The sequence below is a fragment of the Prinia subflava genome, chromosome 7, assembly GCF_021018805.1.
Source record: "Prinia subflava isolate CZ2003 ecotype Zambia chromosome 7, Cam_Psub_1.2, whole genome shotgun sequence".
Lineage (NCBI taxonomy): Eukaryota > Metazoa > Chordata > Aves > Passeriformes > Cisticolidae > Prinia > Prinia subflava.
This window is the reverse complement of record NC_086253.1, coordinates 10729175-10746310: the sequence shown is the minus strand read 5'-3', so window position 1 is coordinate 10746310 and position 17136 is coordinate 10729175. Positions and strand designations below refer to the sequence as shown.

At 37.4% G+C, this 17136-nt stretch overlaps 1 protein-coding gene across 2 annotated transcripts in view; it reads left to right on the top strand.

Moving 5' to 3' along the window:
- Positions 1 to 17136, top strand: part of SORCS2 (sortilin related VPS10 domain containing receptor 2) — a 531576-nt gene that overhangs the window by 420224 nt on the left and 94216 nt on the right. For both annotated transcript variants that reach the window (XM_063401574.1, XM_063401573.1), the window contains exons 4-5: positions 3705 to 3869; positions 8436 to 8509. In XM_063401574.1, coding sequence (XP_063257644.1) covers positions 3705 to 3869; positions 8436 to 8509 — 239 coding nt within the window. The remainder of the gene's footprint in view (positions 1 to 3704; positions 3870 to 8435; positions 8510 to 17136) is intronic.

Below are 17136 nucleotides of genomic sequence, written 5' to 3'. Positions count from 1 at the left end.
AGAAAATTGCCTTTTTTTTTTAGAGAAAGTGCTGATTAGGATCAAATTTGTCTTGAGTTTAAATTTCTATTGGACTTAAACTGAGGGGAGGGGGGCTATCTTCCAGACACAGTGCAAATGATGCATGTTAATATCCTCTGTTTATTACCACTTGAAATTGCAGCATAACTTTGAATTGCTGCCAAACCTACAGTTAAGACTCCCGAGTAATCACTATGATTATTCCAGATCTTCATGGTAACAGTGAAAGAAAAAGTCTGATACGCAAAGAACTGGAGCCTAAGCCATCAGAATCTTTTCATCCTTTGGGGCTCAGATTGTGATTCCACTCATAGCAGGAATGGTTAGACATGCACATTGGCCAATCAGTCCTGAAAGAGAGATTAAACAAATGGATTTAATTATGTTATTTTCAGATTTATTTGATTTTTCTGTTAACTCCTATTTCACCAACTTCTTCTGAAATAAGGAAAAGCATGCTTTTTCTTTAGTTTTAGAATGGTTTAATTTCTACATTGGCATGTTGTAGTATTTTTCTTTTTTATTAGATTTTTTTTTTCTTTTCCCTTTGTTCATCTATAACAGATACCATTTTTATTCTTTCTTTTTACAGTCCTTAGCACATTTTATCTCCTTGAAATATTTTTTTTTTTACTTCTGTGTAGCTACTGGAAGTTCTAGGCTTACATCTGACCTGAATGTATACATGTGTTATTGTGGTTTATTCAGCTAGATGGAGATTAAGTACTGAGGTTTGAGATAAACAGCATAATACAAAGTAAAAATTTAATTAAAAAAATTAGAAGAATCTCACGGGTGTGAGAAATTATATTTAAAATGTTTAAAAGAAGCTCAAATTTATCTGTGGTTAAAATCTGTTCTGCTTTTTAAATAGACGGTTATTCAGGGAAGTAGTTTGAGTTAAAACCCTCAGCCATGACTGCTAGTTGGCTCTCCAGATAGTGTGTCCCAGTTGCCTCCCTTCATCAGTTGCTTGCGGGAGGGTTTTGCTCCTTGTTCAGCTTACAAAGTAAATAAAAATTGTTATGGAAAGCATCTAATGTGGATACAATCCTAAATAACTAGTGTTAGCCAGTAGGCAAGACTGAGCACCTGGTGTGTGAGCTGTGGGAAGAAAATCTGTATATCTGGCACATAATGATCAGTTTAAACTATTGAAATATAAATCACAACACTGAGTGAAATCAAAAAATATTTATTTAAATGAATTATGATGTGTATGTGAATAAAAAAATAGTTAGCAACCCTGACATACATGTTGATAAGCCTACAATCTTTAGGCTAGTTTTTAAAATAGATTTAACTCCAAATGATATGTAATATTTTTGAAGGACAGCATTAGCAAATATCACAGTGTGTTTGCATTAGATTATAACAAACATTTGTCTTATTATTTCAGTGCTGTTAAGTCTACATTATGAAACTTAGACATGCCTATATTTAAGCATCATTAACAGTGAAAACCACTCCCTATTTTATAAATCTCATTCCTTTATTATTTTGAAGCCATAATTTTTATATTTTTGGAAGTGTAAGATTAATTCATTCAGACAAAAAAAAAACAAACAAGGCAGTGTTGCTGTAGTTCAGAGATTCCTGTTCTGTGCAAGTGCAGCTCGTGCCTTTTCTGGGCACCAGGTCCTTCTCTCTATGTTCTGGTCACGAAGCAGCAGGAATGAGCACCATATACCTCTCTCAGCAGGAAAATAGTTTGAATTTACTTCTTTCCAAGAGAAAATAGATATTTTAAGCCTAAGTCACAGATGGGAGTCTGGCAAAAAAGTATCTCTGTGCTGGGCATAGACACTTCTTCACTCCCCCTTGAGATGCAGGCACAGGGACAGGGCAGCACATGGCAGCCACATTCAATTTTAGGTTTAATGCCATGCCTGCTGCAGAAACCCTAATAAATGTGTTACAAGCATCTTTGAATGCTGTATCTAGGCTACCAGCAGCTACTGATGGAGTGTAGATACTAGTGAATTAAACAGACACTGTTTGAAGCACTTCCCAAGAGACAGAAAGCCATTGGATACAGCAGAAAGAAGGCATTTGTGAACGTGTCATTTACAGAGGCTTTCCAATAAAAATGTCACTTTCCTACTCTTGGGCAAATTATACCATTAAAAACCACAGGATTATAACAACGTATGGGTTATTATTTTGCTCTTCTTACTGACCTAGTCGCTCAGCTAATGGAGTAGATTTCTCTTAATATGTGCTTTAGTGTGGGATTTCAGCACTGGACCATGAACCCTGAAGTATCTGCAGTTGTCTCTCCTGTTCAACAATGTGCTTCAATAAGAGCCCCATTTGAGGTGTATGAAAGCCCTCGAAATTAGTGCCATTGTGGATGTGCTTCAAGGACAAGTGCATGTGCTTAAGTTACTTGTCAAATTGGAGCATCTATAAATGTTGAATTTATAGTTTTCCCCCCAAGACTAATTGCAGTAAAAGCTCAGCCCAGCTGTCATATCTGTATAATTCATTAGAGGTTTCAAAATTTTAACTTCAGCTCTGCTCTGGAAAAGTGACTATATAAAAATTATACTGTTTTTGTTAATCTCTTTCCTTCTCTGTATTCACATTATTGTAATTCTGTTTGCATAACTCATTGCCATTTATCTCTGTAAGCAATTTACAGTCACTGTATCACAGTGATCAGTATTCTGTGGTGTTTTCTGCACCATTTGCTGAATATTCTAAATATATTTTGAATTAAGGATTTTTTTTTAAATTGTTTTTTAAGTGTGAGCCAGAGAGAGCCCAGCTGGACTTTGAAAATCCAGTTTGTTTGCAGGCTATCAGTTGATAAAGGCAGATTTTTGAATGCCAACTGGACCCTTTTGATCTGAAAAAACAATTAGAATGGATCCTCACATTGGCAGTTTTAGAACCATGGTGTTGTAGCAAAAGGTGAAGAAGTTGAAATGGGTGGAATTCTGACTAAATTATGTGGGGAGAATTTCTTTGTTGCTTAAAGCTTGACATAAAGGTCACACAAGGAGACAGCTCAAGATAATTTCTTGAGTGAAGGCATTGTTTGGATCTGAGAAGGAAATGCAAATAATTTATTGGCGTATTCTTCTGCATCAAAGTGAATTGCCTTTTTATTCAAAATATGTCAGGGAGAGGAGAATGGTAAAACAGTGGAGACATAATGAAGTTCTTTCTCCTTGGTCATTCTTCTACTGTGGCAATGATTATTTTTACAATTGGTAGCCTCACTAGATAAAGAGATATGTTTATATGGATGTATTAAAATAAGGCATTACTAGTATGTATATATACATATATATATGTATTTCTTTTTATATATATATATTATTATTTATTTTTTAAATTTTTTTTTTCTAATCTGGAGATTTTATCATGTGGCCTCATGAACCTTGTACAAGCACCAAACCCCAAGGCAGTCATTCTGAGCAGAGATGAGGAGCATAGTCAGTTTGCTGTGGATTGCAAGCAAAGTTACAGAATGTAACAAGATTTGGTCAGGAAAGATTAATAAAATCTTTCAATCCATATCTCTTAGGTGATTTGAGTTTCTTGTCTGCAGAATTTTCATACTGCAGCGAGGTAAGGCGTGTACAAAATCTGACATTTACACAAAAAATATAAGACTGTTTTGTCTGTTATAGGAATCAGTCTTCTGAAGGTATGTTTTTGTTTTTGTCTTTTAGATAATTCTCGTAAGTTCTTCCCATAATGACCGTGACCAAAGCCTTTTCATAAGCACAGATGAAGGAGCCACTTTCCAGAAACAACCCATCGCTTTCTTTGTGGAAACTCTCCTTTTCCACCCAAAGGAAGAAGATAAAGTACTTGCTTATACCAAGGAAGGCAAGGTAAGGCTTGAAGCTACTGCATGTCTTTGAAATTTAGGAATGACTTTATTAAGATTATATAAAGCAATTCTGACATGCTGATTAGTGCTCGGTTTGAGGAAATACCGATTGCCCAGAAGGAAATCATATAGTGGTTTTGAAATTTATTTAAATATTTATTTTATTCATGTGCAAATCTTTGTGGTTATGGTAGTTTCAATCCTGGCATTTTCAATAGATATGGTTATTGGGAATATTTATCCTTCTGCATAATACAGTTAAATAATAATGAAACATGCTCCTCCCTAGAAAGTGACGATAAACAATTTATAGCACAGCAGAAAGTTAATGAAGTTGAAATATTGCCTCCAAAGGCTAGTCACAGGATCTAAAATAAACTCATACAAAATAAGCTGCACACTCACATGGCAGAATAGGATTTCTGGAATCAGTGACTGTACAAATGTAGAATCATTGTCTCCCTCATGATGGCTTTATACCACTTTCACATTCAGGAGCTGTTCTTGTTTGCAAATTTTTAGCCTCTTTCAGATTCCTTCTGGGTAAACTGTGAAGTCAATTTTCTGGCTGGGTTGGGCTAGGCACTGGTGAGTGTGCACACCATCTGTAAGTGTGTAGCTCATCCCTTTTTCACAGTGCCAAAACTGCAGCTTCAAACCCGCTGTCATTCTGGTCCTGGCAGCAGCCTTGACTCACCTCCACCATTACTCCTGTTTTAAACTGAAATTGGTAAACTCCAGTCCGTTTTACCCTCATCATACCTCACAGAAAGTGAATATTTAGATGGTGAGATTAGTCAGAGAAGTTACACGTACTGCAGCCAAACGCTGCGCTGATTCCAGGGATGTTATATCAAGTCATCCTTTTGGACATGGTTTTGAATATACAAGTTAACAGCTGGTCCCAAACCAATCCATGTTTACAGGCATTTGCAAATAAGGATAGAACTAGAATAAAAAACATAGCACACCAAACTAAGTCACAGATTACACTAACTATTTTACTTAGCTTTGATTTAAAATCCTAACACAGTAAAAAAGTAATTTTAATGCATGTTATGTAAATAAAACACATCAGGGAAGCCTGAAGTAATGAAAAGCCTTTGTTATTAAAATATCTTTTTTCAGTTTGACTTTTGTTCCTGACAGTAGATATAATTCTTGATATCTAGATATAAAAATGAATTTTTTATAGTTACAGAGTGGCAGAATCATGAAGTGTAAGAGTCCAAAATGTATTGAACAAGTTTTCCAGCCCACAGCAAGTGGGTAGAAATATTTGTCAGAAGAGAGCAGGAGGCAGAAGTACACAGTGAAGCAGTTGGTGTGTGTTTTGCTGAATTAAGCATGTTAGGAAGATTGTCAGGAATTTTATACTTGGATAATCTCCCAAAAAGAGTGATACTACTATTTACCATGCTTAAAATATGACTGGACAAAAAAAAAAAAAATTAAAAAAGAAATCAGTAAGGAATAGCTCTGCAGGAGTAGCTGAAGGGTTGGGTAATCTGATGGACTTTTCTTGGGCTTTCAATGACACTAAACAGAGTCAACCATAAAGACTTCTTTGACAAGTCCTACATTTTTACCTTAGATGTGCAGGTATGAAGGATGCCTTTGACTGTAACTGGGTCAGTAACCTGCTTATATTTTGTATGAAATCTGATAGATTTGGCCTAGAAGGGAGAGGAAGATAAAGTGATGTTGGCAGAGAAGGAGTTGAAAATCAAAATTGCAACTTGACACAAGAAAAGGTCACTGTACTAAAATCAATGATCTTGAGAGATAATGTTGATCTGAAATTGCCCTGAGGAGTCAGTACACTCTTGGTTTTTGAGTTTAATAACTTTACCTTCCCCAAAAGAAAGTAGTATCAGAATGTAACACAATCTAAAACTCAGGAGAAACCATTAGCTCCTGTTACTCAAATGATTTCTTATGAAGGCGCTTCAGAGGCTGCAAGGAATGCAAGGAACCATGTCCTTCATAAATAGCAGTCAGCAAGGCTCCTTTGTCTACTGGAGCATCATGGCCTTTTCCACAGCTTTTGATTCGATTTAGGGCTCATTTCATATTGCAAAATAGGCATTGTTCTTTCATTCAGAACCCTAGATTCTGTTTAAATAAATCTCTAGCCTCTAGCTGACACTATAAATGAATGCAAATCCAGTCAATGTGGTTGAATTAATCTATTTACTGCCTCAAATCTATACTCTCTTTTGCTGGCTACCCTCAGTTATAATGAATAACAATCATCTATTTGCTGAGCCTACATAAATGCTTCTAGATTTTTTTAAAAATTGTCAAGGATGCACTAGATTTTAATTGTTCATTTGGAAGCAGAAGGGATGAAATAATGGCAAAACAGAATAATATTTTCAACATTTTTAAAAAGCTTTTCCACACATTTATTGCACAAGTGAGAACAAGCAGAATTATGAGACCTATTAGATCTGTTTGCTTCAGCCAGAGATTTTAGCTGTCCACTAAAATAACTGTTTTAACATCCCATCTAATCTCATTTAATAGTTTTATCATATGTACCCGTTGAAAACCAGAATACATATGGGTCACTTAGAAGCACTTCTGCTTCTTCCCCGTGCAGAAAGCCAAACTGTTCATTCATAAGCTCCTGGTCTTCAATCTTAAATGTGTGTGTGAGCAGGTAATTTGGGTTTGGGGGCAGGGAGTGGATTTGGTTTGGCCTTTGGCTTCTCTTGTTCAAAGGGCAAGAATCGCTCATTTTCTTCTTAAATTCTTTGATGACAAAAAAGTATCCCTTTGTTCATGTGCCAGTGTTGTCCCTTATCCTAAACAGTTCTCTTCCCTCTTGCCAGGGACTTCTGAATTCTTGGCTTTCTTTGCAGCTTAGACGACAGGGTTAGAATAGTGCATTAAATGATCATCTGTCCCAGATTTAAGCAGTCTACTGAGGGAAGTTAGTCAGTGAGCAGGGACTTTTTAGAAAAATGGTGAACCCAATGGTTATCTCTTCTGCAGTGCCTGTGGTGACAAGTGTTTGAAGCTGTAAGCAGCTTAGGTTCTTCACCCGGCACAGTCCAGTCCATTCACAGCCACATCCGTCCCCCCAAGGAGGCTGCTCAGAGCAGGATGTTATAAAGTACCCTAGTTTGCAGAAAATCCTAAGCTCCATTAAATTAATACCAGAAATTTAGCAGGCAAATGAGGAGCCTGGCTCTGCAGCCCTGTCATTTAGCTCTGAGGATGAAGGATTTTTGATCCCTGATCAGCTCTGTCTGTGCATTGGCTGGGTCAATGCTACATCAGGCAGTCTGAGTCCTCTTCGTAGTTTCCTGCCCTGTGGTCTATCTACTTTAATCAAGAGTGCAATGGAAGAAAGCCCAGCCACTGTGGAGTGCAGAGTAATTGGGAACATCTCCTCCGTGTCCAATTCAGGCTTCAGCAAATTTACCCATAGAGTTTATGCTACCTTACCTCAATCTTTTTCTTTACATATAATTATTGCCATTTTTCTATAGTAGAACATAACACTTAACTGCAGGGGAGGTTGTTTTTTGTACTGAACATGTAATTTTAAAACATAAATATTCCTTACTACTCTTTATAACATACCTTCCCCCCGACGAGTCAGTTACTGAATTGGTGACTTCTACATCAGAGAAAAACAGTTTTACTTGCCTTTTCACCCCCCTTATTAGAGATATCAAAAGAAAACCCATCTTATGTAGATTGGATCAAATAAGAAATGCATGCAGACAGCGGGAGGCTTTAAATCTGTCTTTTTACAAGTCTGATAGAAACTTCCTATTTTAACCAGAGGAAACACATTTTGAAGGCAAATGCTAAAGGAAGGAGATTTGTTAAGAGCTATTTTAGATCCCACGTTATTCTGGGAGAAAACATCTTTCATCTGCGCTCTTGATATCCCTCCACATCATTAGCATTTGTTTTTTTACCAGAGGGGAGCTGTGCATAGAGGAGGTGGAGCTGGAATCCTTCTCCTCCAGGCCATCCTCTGCCTCTGTGCTGGAGGACCTCTTCTCATGGGTTACAAATTAGTGTGTGTGGAGCAAGCCCATAAGTGCATCTTCATCAAATCTCTGAAGCATTTCTGTAATATATTTTGGTCCCATTTTAGCAGAGTTTTAAATCCATTGACTTCCTGGCTTAAGTATTTTTGATGGCATTAAGGCTTGAAGCGTAAAGGAAACATTTCTGCGTTGGTCAATGAATGGGAAGAAGGAGAAATGGTCTTTTACCATTCCTCTTGTTTAACCATGCTTAGGTAAAAATTAATCTGACCCCAAATGAATTGTATTTTCACAGTAAACACAAAGTCATTGTGGCAGAATTTTCTTAATAATAGATGATATTTTAAAATAATTTCCCTATGAAAGGCAGTTACTCTGAAAAACAAGGTACTGAGTTCCTGGTAATGTGTTTCTGGGCTCGTTTGGTTTGATTTTTTTCCTTTTAGTTTGTGTATAATGTCTTTTTAATGGTTATATAGGGCCTGTCTTTGAAGATATACAGTATTATTAGTTTCCTATCATCTTATTTTTCACCTTTTTTTCTCTTTTTCTAGATTTATGTATCTATTGACTTGGGGAAAAAATGGAATCTCCTGCAGGAACGAGTTTCTAAAGATCACTTCTTTTGGTAAGAAGTCTGTTATTTTTGAAATCATAAAATGAGTAGTATTTCATTCTAATCCAAGAAGATGTTTACAGAGGCATGGATGGGGACAGTGTGAGCCTTGGCATCCTTTGCAGATGATGGAAATGTTTCTGATCCTCTGTTGCAAAATCAGACTCATGCCAGGGATCGTACTGAGTGTCAGCACATGGCAAGGGTTACAGGTCTGGATCTGTGGAGCCCAAGATTAAAGAAAGCTGCAATGTTGAATGAAATGTCTCTCCATTTTACTGGTGAATTTGATCTTTAGAAAGGAGAGGAAGCTTTTTGCAGAGAAAGATCTATAAATTTTAAGAAAGGCTGGATCATACCAACTAACTGGAGTCATAAATACACTTGCACTACTAGGAAAACTGGTGAAAAATATGACTTTATTGAGGACATATATATCTAATTATTTCATTTTCAGCTCAAGTATTGTGCAAGTATCTCACATTGTGCATGTGTCTTACAAAGTATTTAAGAAGTGATTTAAACAGGTTGACAAAAGGTTTGAAAAGTAAGTTAGTGTCTTTATTTTACAAATAAAATTATTTTGAAAATGGTATAGCTTCTTTAAGACCAAAACTAAAATTTTGATGGTGTTTTAATTAAATTTATTTTTTTGGGGGTGGTGCCAGTATTGCAATCTATACCTGGTCTTGCTCTCATCTGTGACCCTCCCAGATTTTCACACTGTTGTTCCACCCTTGTGTTGAAATAAAAACTCATCCTGGCCATACCTGGGGTAAAGCAAAGCAACAAAACAAAACCTGCCTAAACTGGTTACGAAGCACACAGAGGTGTTGTGGTGTCTGCAGATGCACTGGCCCCTGCCCAGAGCATGATTTGAGGAGTCCAAGGCTGTGCTGGCGCATGTGCTGCTGCTGCAGCTGGGCAGGGGAGGCTGGCACAGGACAGACACACGGACAGTTCAGACCCTGTCTGAAGGAGCTGGGAGCACATCCCCAACCTGCCCTGCTGCCCTCGTGGTCTCTTGAGCCCTGGGCACAATACACAAGATTTTTCACACTTCCAGGTGCCTCATTTTCCATCTGCAACCTACTTACTGCCCATCATTTTAGAGAAGTAGCCTATGGTTGGGTTTTAGAACATTCATCTGATTTATTCCTGTTTGCCCCAACTTTATCTGCTGAAACACTTGAGCAGACACCTGAACAGACATTTCCTGCTTACTTGCTCCTGCAAAGCATAGCTTTGAACAGCTATTGAGCAGCTCATTTCTGCACAGCAGGTGGAGTGTCATAGGCCATGCACTTTGCAGGTCTTTCATACCCTGGGGGAAGGTCTAGTTGTTTTTAAGTAGCATTGTGTGTCAGAAATGTCATGGCTGCCTTATAACCAATTCTTCCCTAGCAAAGTTATATGGGATGTAAATCACGAGGGCATGTGGTTATCTGCCTTTAATAAAAATATTTTAAAGTGCATGAAGTCTAAAATCCATCCAAGTGACTAACAGGTAAGGAATAAAAGTGGCACCTTCTCTCACACAGACTTTTTTATTGGAGTTTTTTCTCATCTGACACTTAGGACACTTAAATTATGAAAAATACAGAAAACCACTGAAATGTGTGTCCGTTTTGCTCCAACCCAAATAATCTGTCACTGTTTTCTGTATGTAATGATTAAAGCCAACAAGGGCATGTTTAATATTAAGGCTGTATTTTGCTGTGTTTCAGAATCCTTATGTTTCCTTATATCATTTGATCAGAATAACTCCAGTGTAGTACTTCAAAGTCATGGCTGTTCATAAATGTCATATTCCCCACAAATAAGAATTATAAATTTGAAGAGTCTGTACATTTATAACCGGTAGAAATATTTTAGGGGGTTCTTTTCTTCTTTTCGACATGTAGACTGGAGTATTTCTCTCAAAAACTCCATCAGCCAGCAATAGCAAGGGTTTGGAAGCAGATGTTAGTGCATTACCACCAAATTATTCTTCTCATAAACTTACATAGAATAAAGATATATATTCTATCTCATATGGAAATTTGCAGTATATAAAGAGTGAGTGGAGAGTAGGACATGATGAATTTCCAGTGGGAGTTTCTGTCATGTGAGATTATCCAGTATTTATGGCCTTTGTCACCCAAATTACCTGAGTGCCAGACAGAAACAAGTGTTTGTTTTCAACAGATGTGAGAATTGGGCTTTGTAATAGTTTGACTGTAAGGACACCAAGTCTAGTGTTGTTTTCCTTTCAGTGTACATCTGATGTGTTAAAAACATGGTGTCAAACTAATTGTACATCTCATGATAAATGAGGGCATGTCCCTTGCTGATCGTGGCTGGTTGTGCCAAGAACATTTCACTGGGCAGATCTTTAGCAGATGTTTCCTCTTTGATTTCAATTTGAGCTTTGCCACTGAGGTTAATAATACAGCCTAAGATTTTTGTGTCAGTCTGGTAACTGCAAATATTATCAGTCATAATATTTTCCTGTGTTTTGTAAAAAAAACATTTTTTCTGTGCCTCCAAAAGCAGCCAGATCTTCCTGTGTTTCCTGAAAAAGCTTTTTTTTTCCTCAATGAAAATCTAAATAAAGCTAATTTAATGGAACATGTTATGTATTTATATTAAGGGAAAGTCAGTAGAGACTAAATATGTCAAATATTTATGTTCAGATACATATTATAGATTTATAAGCAATATATTAATATCATCTTCTGGAATTTATTTGCTTTCCAAGTGTTCTTGATCCTTCCTTAAATTTCTTTTTAAATTTAATATGTGAAATTCGGTCTTTCATGATAGTGGAACTAACAAAAATATTATTGGCATCAGTGGAGAGTGTATACAACCATCTCTAATTTAGGAGCACAGAATGTTTTCTTTCTTCTGTGATACTGTGTGATCTTTTCTTACACCATCCTAGCTGATTTTCCTATTTGTTTATTTATTCTTTTGGAAAAGAAAGCTGACTAAGCCTTCATAAGAGTTTGTCTTCCCCTAGCATTTTAGGAGGCAAAGGAGGCTTCCCAGGGAGCTGGTTGATGCCCCAGGCCTGTCAGTGCTTAAGAGGAATTTTTATGCCATCAACCACTTGCTTTAAATTTTGGTCAGTGATAAAAATTTAGGTCAGGCAGGGGGACTGAAGGGTTGTTGGTGCCTTCCAACTGAAATGGTTTGTTCTACCCTATTTTGAAACCAGAAGAATATAAAGCAAAAACATGAAAGACAGATTTGAAACTAACATTAAAATAAAATAAAATACTAAGTCACACTGTAAATAAAAAAGTATCAACATTTGGAAAGTAAGTATTATATTTCTGTAAAAATACTAATTAGCCTTATTTTTTCTTTAATTTTGAGCAACTTATTTTTCTGTAAAATTAAGAAATTTCTCTTGCTGTGATCACTTTTACTTCTGCCTACAAACTGCATTTTTCCCAGTATGATAATTTCTGTTTAAGAGGTGTTATATTTATATAACCCATCCTTTTAAAGTGCTTTTTTCAGTTTTGGTGCATTTGTAGCATGGAATGTATATACATGAGCTATCCCAGCCAAACATCAAACACCCACCCATTACATGGTCTATAACTGATTTTGTGTATGAAGCCCATTTTAAAAAGTGCTGTATTATGTGGTAATCCTTGAGAAGAAGAAAGAGTAGTGGAGTTGGGGATTCCTCTAAATCTGCTGCTATTCTTCCTAGTCCCCAAGGCTTATGCAGCATTGAGAAATCCTTTTGATTTCTCAAAATAGGTCTTAGTAATACATTAGCAAAGAATAGATTGTGAATCAGCTGTCTACAGCAGCACAAATATACCCTGGGACAGTAAGAAATGAATTGGTAATTACCAGAGAATTAGGCCCAACACATTTCTTTTATGACTGTCTAGAGCCTTAGGAATTCTTTGTCCTTGACTCACTCAGATATTTGGATCCTACGCTATGGTTATCTGTTGCTCTTATTTTTAGCTTCAGGTTTTCCATTTTCTTGAGAGGTAAGAACATAAAAATAAAAAATGATGAGTCTGTTTTGATGAAGCACTTGTTCTCAGTGGATAAAGCTCTGTTCTCATCATGAAATTCCATGCAGATACTCAGTCCCAGCTGTACCCATTTATGTCAAATGCAGTAGGTGCCTGGCTGTTCAAGTGTCAGGTGAAAGGAAGGATTTCAGCCATGTTATGTCCTGAAAGAGAAATGCAAAGAGCCTTTGCATTTGAATTTTTTGTCATTGAGCCTTTGTCACTGAATTTTTTACTTGTGTGTAAAGCCAAGAATCTGTGTGTGCAGTTACTCTTATGTTTGACTTAGCCACTTGGGAAAGGTTTTATTTCTGTTTCTGCGTGCTGATGTGTGTGACTGGTTTGTGTGGCCAGGTTTGGTAGCAGGAGCGTTCAGGGCTTCTGTGGGGTGAGACCAGGAGCTGCCCTCGTGTCAGAGAGAGCCAGTCCCAGCCAGCTCCAGGGAAAACCTCTGCTGGCCAAGCTGGGCCTGTGGGTGATGCTGGCAGTGCCCCTGTGACAACAGATTAAAGAAAGGGTAAAAAGTGCCCAAGAGGTGAGAGAGAAAGGGTAAGAATGGGTGAGAGGAGCAGCCCTGCAGACACCAAGGTCAGTACAGAAGGAGGGGGAGGAGGTGCTCCAGTGCCAGAGCAGAGACACCCCTGCAGCCTTTGGTGAAGGCCATGGTGAGCCATTATCCTACTCTTATTCATGAGCAATAAATTAAATTACTCTTCTCCAAGTCAAGTCTGTTTCACTTGTAGCAGTAATTAGTGAGTGACCTCCCTGCCTTTATCTCCACTCTTGAGCTTTTCATTGTATTTCCTCCCCTGTCCTGCTGAGATGGGGCAGTGAGAGAGTAACGTGTGAGCACCTTGTGGCCAGCCAAGGTGAACCCAAGGCAGGGACAAACCACTCTTCTGTGGGCAAACGTGGCAGGGAAAACATTTTTATTAAAAAGCATTTAGGTATAGGGAGTAAACAAGTAACAGCACATGTTGGCTGTAAAGCATTGACTGAATTGTTAAAGGTGTGTCTTATGAAGTGGATGTGAAGGCAGTAAGGCCTGAAACACAAAACAGTCATAAGAAGATTTATTTTCAGGTTTTATGAATCAAATAATAGTTTTTTCTTCCTGAGTAACCAGCTTGCCAAGAGTCAAGGCCATTTTAAACTACTCAGTGAAAATATTTGGATGCTTTTGACCTGCCCTCTAAGCACAGCAGTGCCCTTAAGCCAATTGCTAGAAATTAGTCAGTATAAATGGGGAACATGTTACTTTTTGGATAAACTTTGTATTCTGAGATTATGAGAGGGGCAGATTGAGGAGCCCAGCAAGTTTTTGGATGGCCTTTGATTGAAGGCTCCTGCACATCAGCTAGCATGTTTGTCTTGATTTGGTTTTGTTTTCAGATGTCCAGTTTGAAGTTGTCTCTTCATTAATATTCACCCAAATGAACTGCATCAAATATTTAACAATGAAGGGATCCACTGGAGATGGGGATGACATATGTCCAGAACAGACTGTGCTTGATTCGTGTTTGCTCCCCTACAAAATGAGTCTGGACTAGTGGAAACAAACAGTTTCCTGCTTGAAGTAAAATTGAATCATAATTATCATAGAAGGGACTGGTGCTTATGGTTCACATTTTGAGATATGTACTGTTACATGTCAGTGGTAATTAATTGAATCATGGTATTAATGATAATAACAATGAATAGTGCATAACTGTGAAATTTCAGGTGAGTATTGGTGTTTTCCTAATGCTGCACTGAACTAGAGGAAGAAAATATTGGAGCATTTAGGGAAGAAGAGAGGTAGTTGTATAAAAGAAAAATTGTTGTTCGAATAATACCAAAGGTCTCCCATAAAACTTTTAAGAGAAAACACTAAATTCTTAGAATTTTAGTATGGTTATTTAAAACTACAAAATATTTAATGGTTGTGTCATGAAATATGCATTTATACACTTACTAAGACAAACCCAAGGGCTTTTCAATTGCCTCCATTGCACCATTTTCAAGCTGATATAATGCTGTTAAGGTCAGTGAAATTACCTGGTGAAGCACTAATGCAAAAATTATGAAGAATTAGATCATATAACAGCTAATCTTTCAGGAGAACTTCTGTAAAGTATAAAAACTCATAGGCATAAGAAAACTAATCCCTCAAAAAATTCTGAAATTACATTCTGCAGAGCTATTTTTCCTAAGTGCCTCAACAGGGTGTCAGACAAGCACAAGGGAGATAATGGGAGCTTGTGTTCACAGGAGAGGGAAGAGGCATAATGAGGCTGCTTGTATTTACACCACCCTGCAGTCAAGTTGGGCTATTTCCATTTATTTCCATTCTGAAGTGTTGTAACCACCCTGTTATGTGATCTGAAGTGTTGGTGTGTTGCACTTGCTTTATCCTGCATGGTACACTTGGTCAAGAAATATTTCTTTCCCTAGAGGAAGACATGTCTGATCTGAAAGTTAGTCTGAATTTCATTGGAAAAAGCAGTTGAACGTAAAAGTTTAAAAAGTGAACCAGAAAGCCCTGAATTTACTGAAGTAAAACTACTAAACAAACAAGTGGTTCCCAGACTGCTGAAGTTTGAACATTTTAATTGCAAAGTACTCTGAGAAGAGTGGGGGAATTTTAATCAAACAAAAAACAACCACTACTGAAATGGAGAAAAATAGATAATTCCTAAGAAAGTGCTTGTTCTATTTGGAGGGAAAAAATATTAAAATTTATTCTGAAATGTCAACCGAAAAGGAAGAAGCTGTCAGATTATCAGGGTCCATTGCATCTGTGCTTTATAAGACAGAAGAGGTTCTTTCCTTGTTTTATTTTCAGGAGCTGGGCAGAGGGCCCTGCTCTGTGTTTTGCCTGCAGAGTATCACACGACTTTTCCTCTGGTTCCTGATTTAAGCACAAGTGAAATAACAGTATTATCTTTTAAGCACTGTTGGCAGAGGAGTCCACTGGAATGAGATTAGTTTATTCTTCAGGGGTATAGCTTCAAATTCCCTATATTAGTTATACTCTCTTCTGGAGATTTTCTTAGCAGCTGTAAGAGATTTGGTCTTTTTTTCAATAAAAGAAGAAAGGACTATTCCTAAGTGTTTGTAAAGCTGGGTAAAGGGACTTGGGAGTTCAGAAACTCTGCTCTGTAGCTGACATTCAAAAATAGACTTTGAGGGTGTAACATCTTCATTGAGTAAACAGTGTCTGCTGCTAGAGTTCATTTACAGTAATGTTCATATACAGTACAATTACAGTAATGAAAAACACGATTTTGAATTATTTGGCTTAATTTATAATTACTTAAATAGTTATAATTAATAAAACTCTAAAGAAGAAAAGTAGTCTGGGTAGAGAAGTTTTATTCTGTAGTTTTCCTTAAAACAGATCAGTTACATCTTTCACTGAAAAATTACACTGGAAACAAAATTACAGTCTACATGTGTCAGCTACCACTGTTAGGAGGAGCATGATAGAAGTGAGATCATTGTAATTCTGAGCCGTTGAAGTAAAGATGAGAAGGTAAAGATATTGACAAATACCTCAAACTGTGCTTATGAAATAATTTCTGATAAATTATAGATACAAGAATTTTAGAAGTGCCCAAAAACTTTCTTTGCATTATTGATGCTTATTAGCATGTCAGGCTCAGGTTCAGAAAATTCACCCCAAAAGTTTCTTTGGTTCAGCAGCCTGAGGTCCAACACGAAAAGTAAAATATTCAGCAGAGATTTTATTCCCTAAAATTGCTGACTACAGAGTTATAACACGTTTGATTTTGTATTGTGGCTATCTAGAAACACAGATAACAGCACACACAGCACAAAAGTTCACAGATGTCTTCCCTCTGTTCACCTATATATTCTCATCAGACCTCAGTGGATCTAAAATCTTCTCTAACCTAATGTACTGTCTATTTAATGCTAAAATAGTTTGTGTTTGAGACATCAAATTCTTAATAAAAACAAAAATTTTCCATGCATTTACAAAAAAAAAATCTCACTATAAGTTTCTCTGACATCTTATGGCTTGGAGGGGGCTCATCCCCCCCCCCCCACCCCCTTTCCTTCTCTGGACTGATCATTTATCTTACTGGGGGAAAAACAGCATTTGTGATTATTTCTGGTTGTTATGCAGCAGTGGAAATCATCCTGTTTCTTCCCCCTGGCCTGCGTTCCCGAGGAGCCACCAATTACTGAGTCTGAGTTTTAACCATTCCTCATAAATCACTGCTACTAAAATCATTAAACACTGATGTAATTTCAGTATAGCTTTATTGCATTTGATTGTTAATAATTTTATCAAAACGATCATTTTCTCTTAAGTATCTTAATGGACCATTATAATATCTGCATCCAGCTGCACTTTAGCACTCAGTGTGTCTCCTCTGCCTGTCTTTACTTGCATTTTCTGACTCGATGGGCTCTTGTCCTGCCAGGGAAGGGCTTTGAGAAAAGTGATGTGGGAGTGGGAGTGGGGCTGGATTCTGCTTCTCATTGTGACAGCACAACTGCCAGCTCAGAGCTTGCTCTGCAGAATCTGCCTGCCTAATGACAATAGAAGGGCCAGGAAAAAAGCACAGCTGGGGCTGCCATTACCAGGCTGGGCTGGAAGCCCTG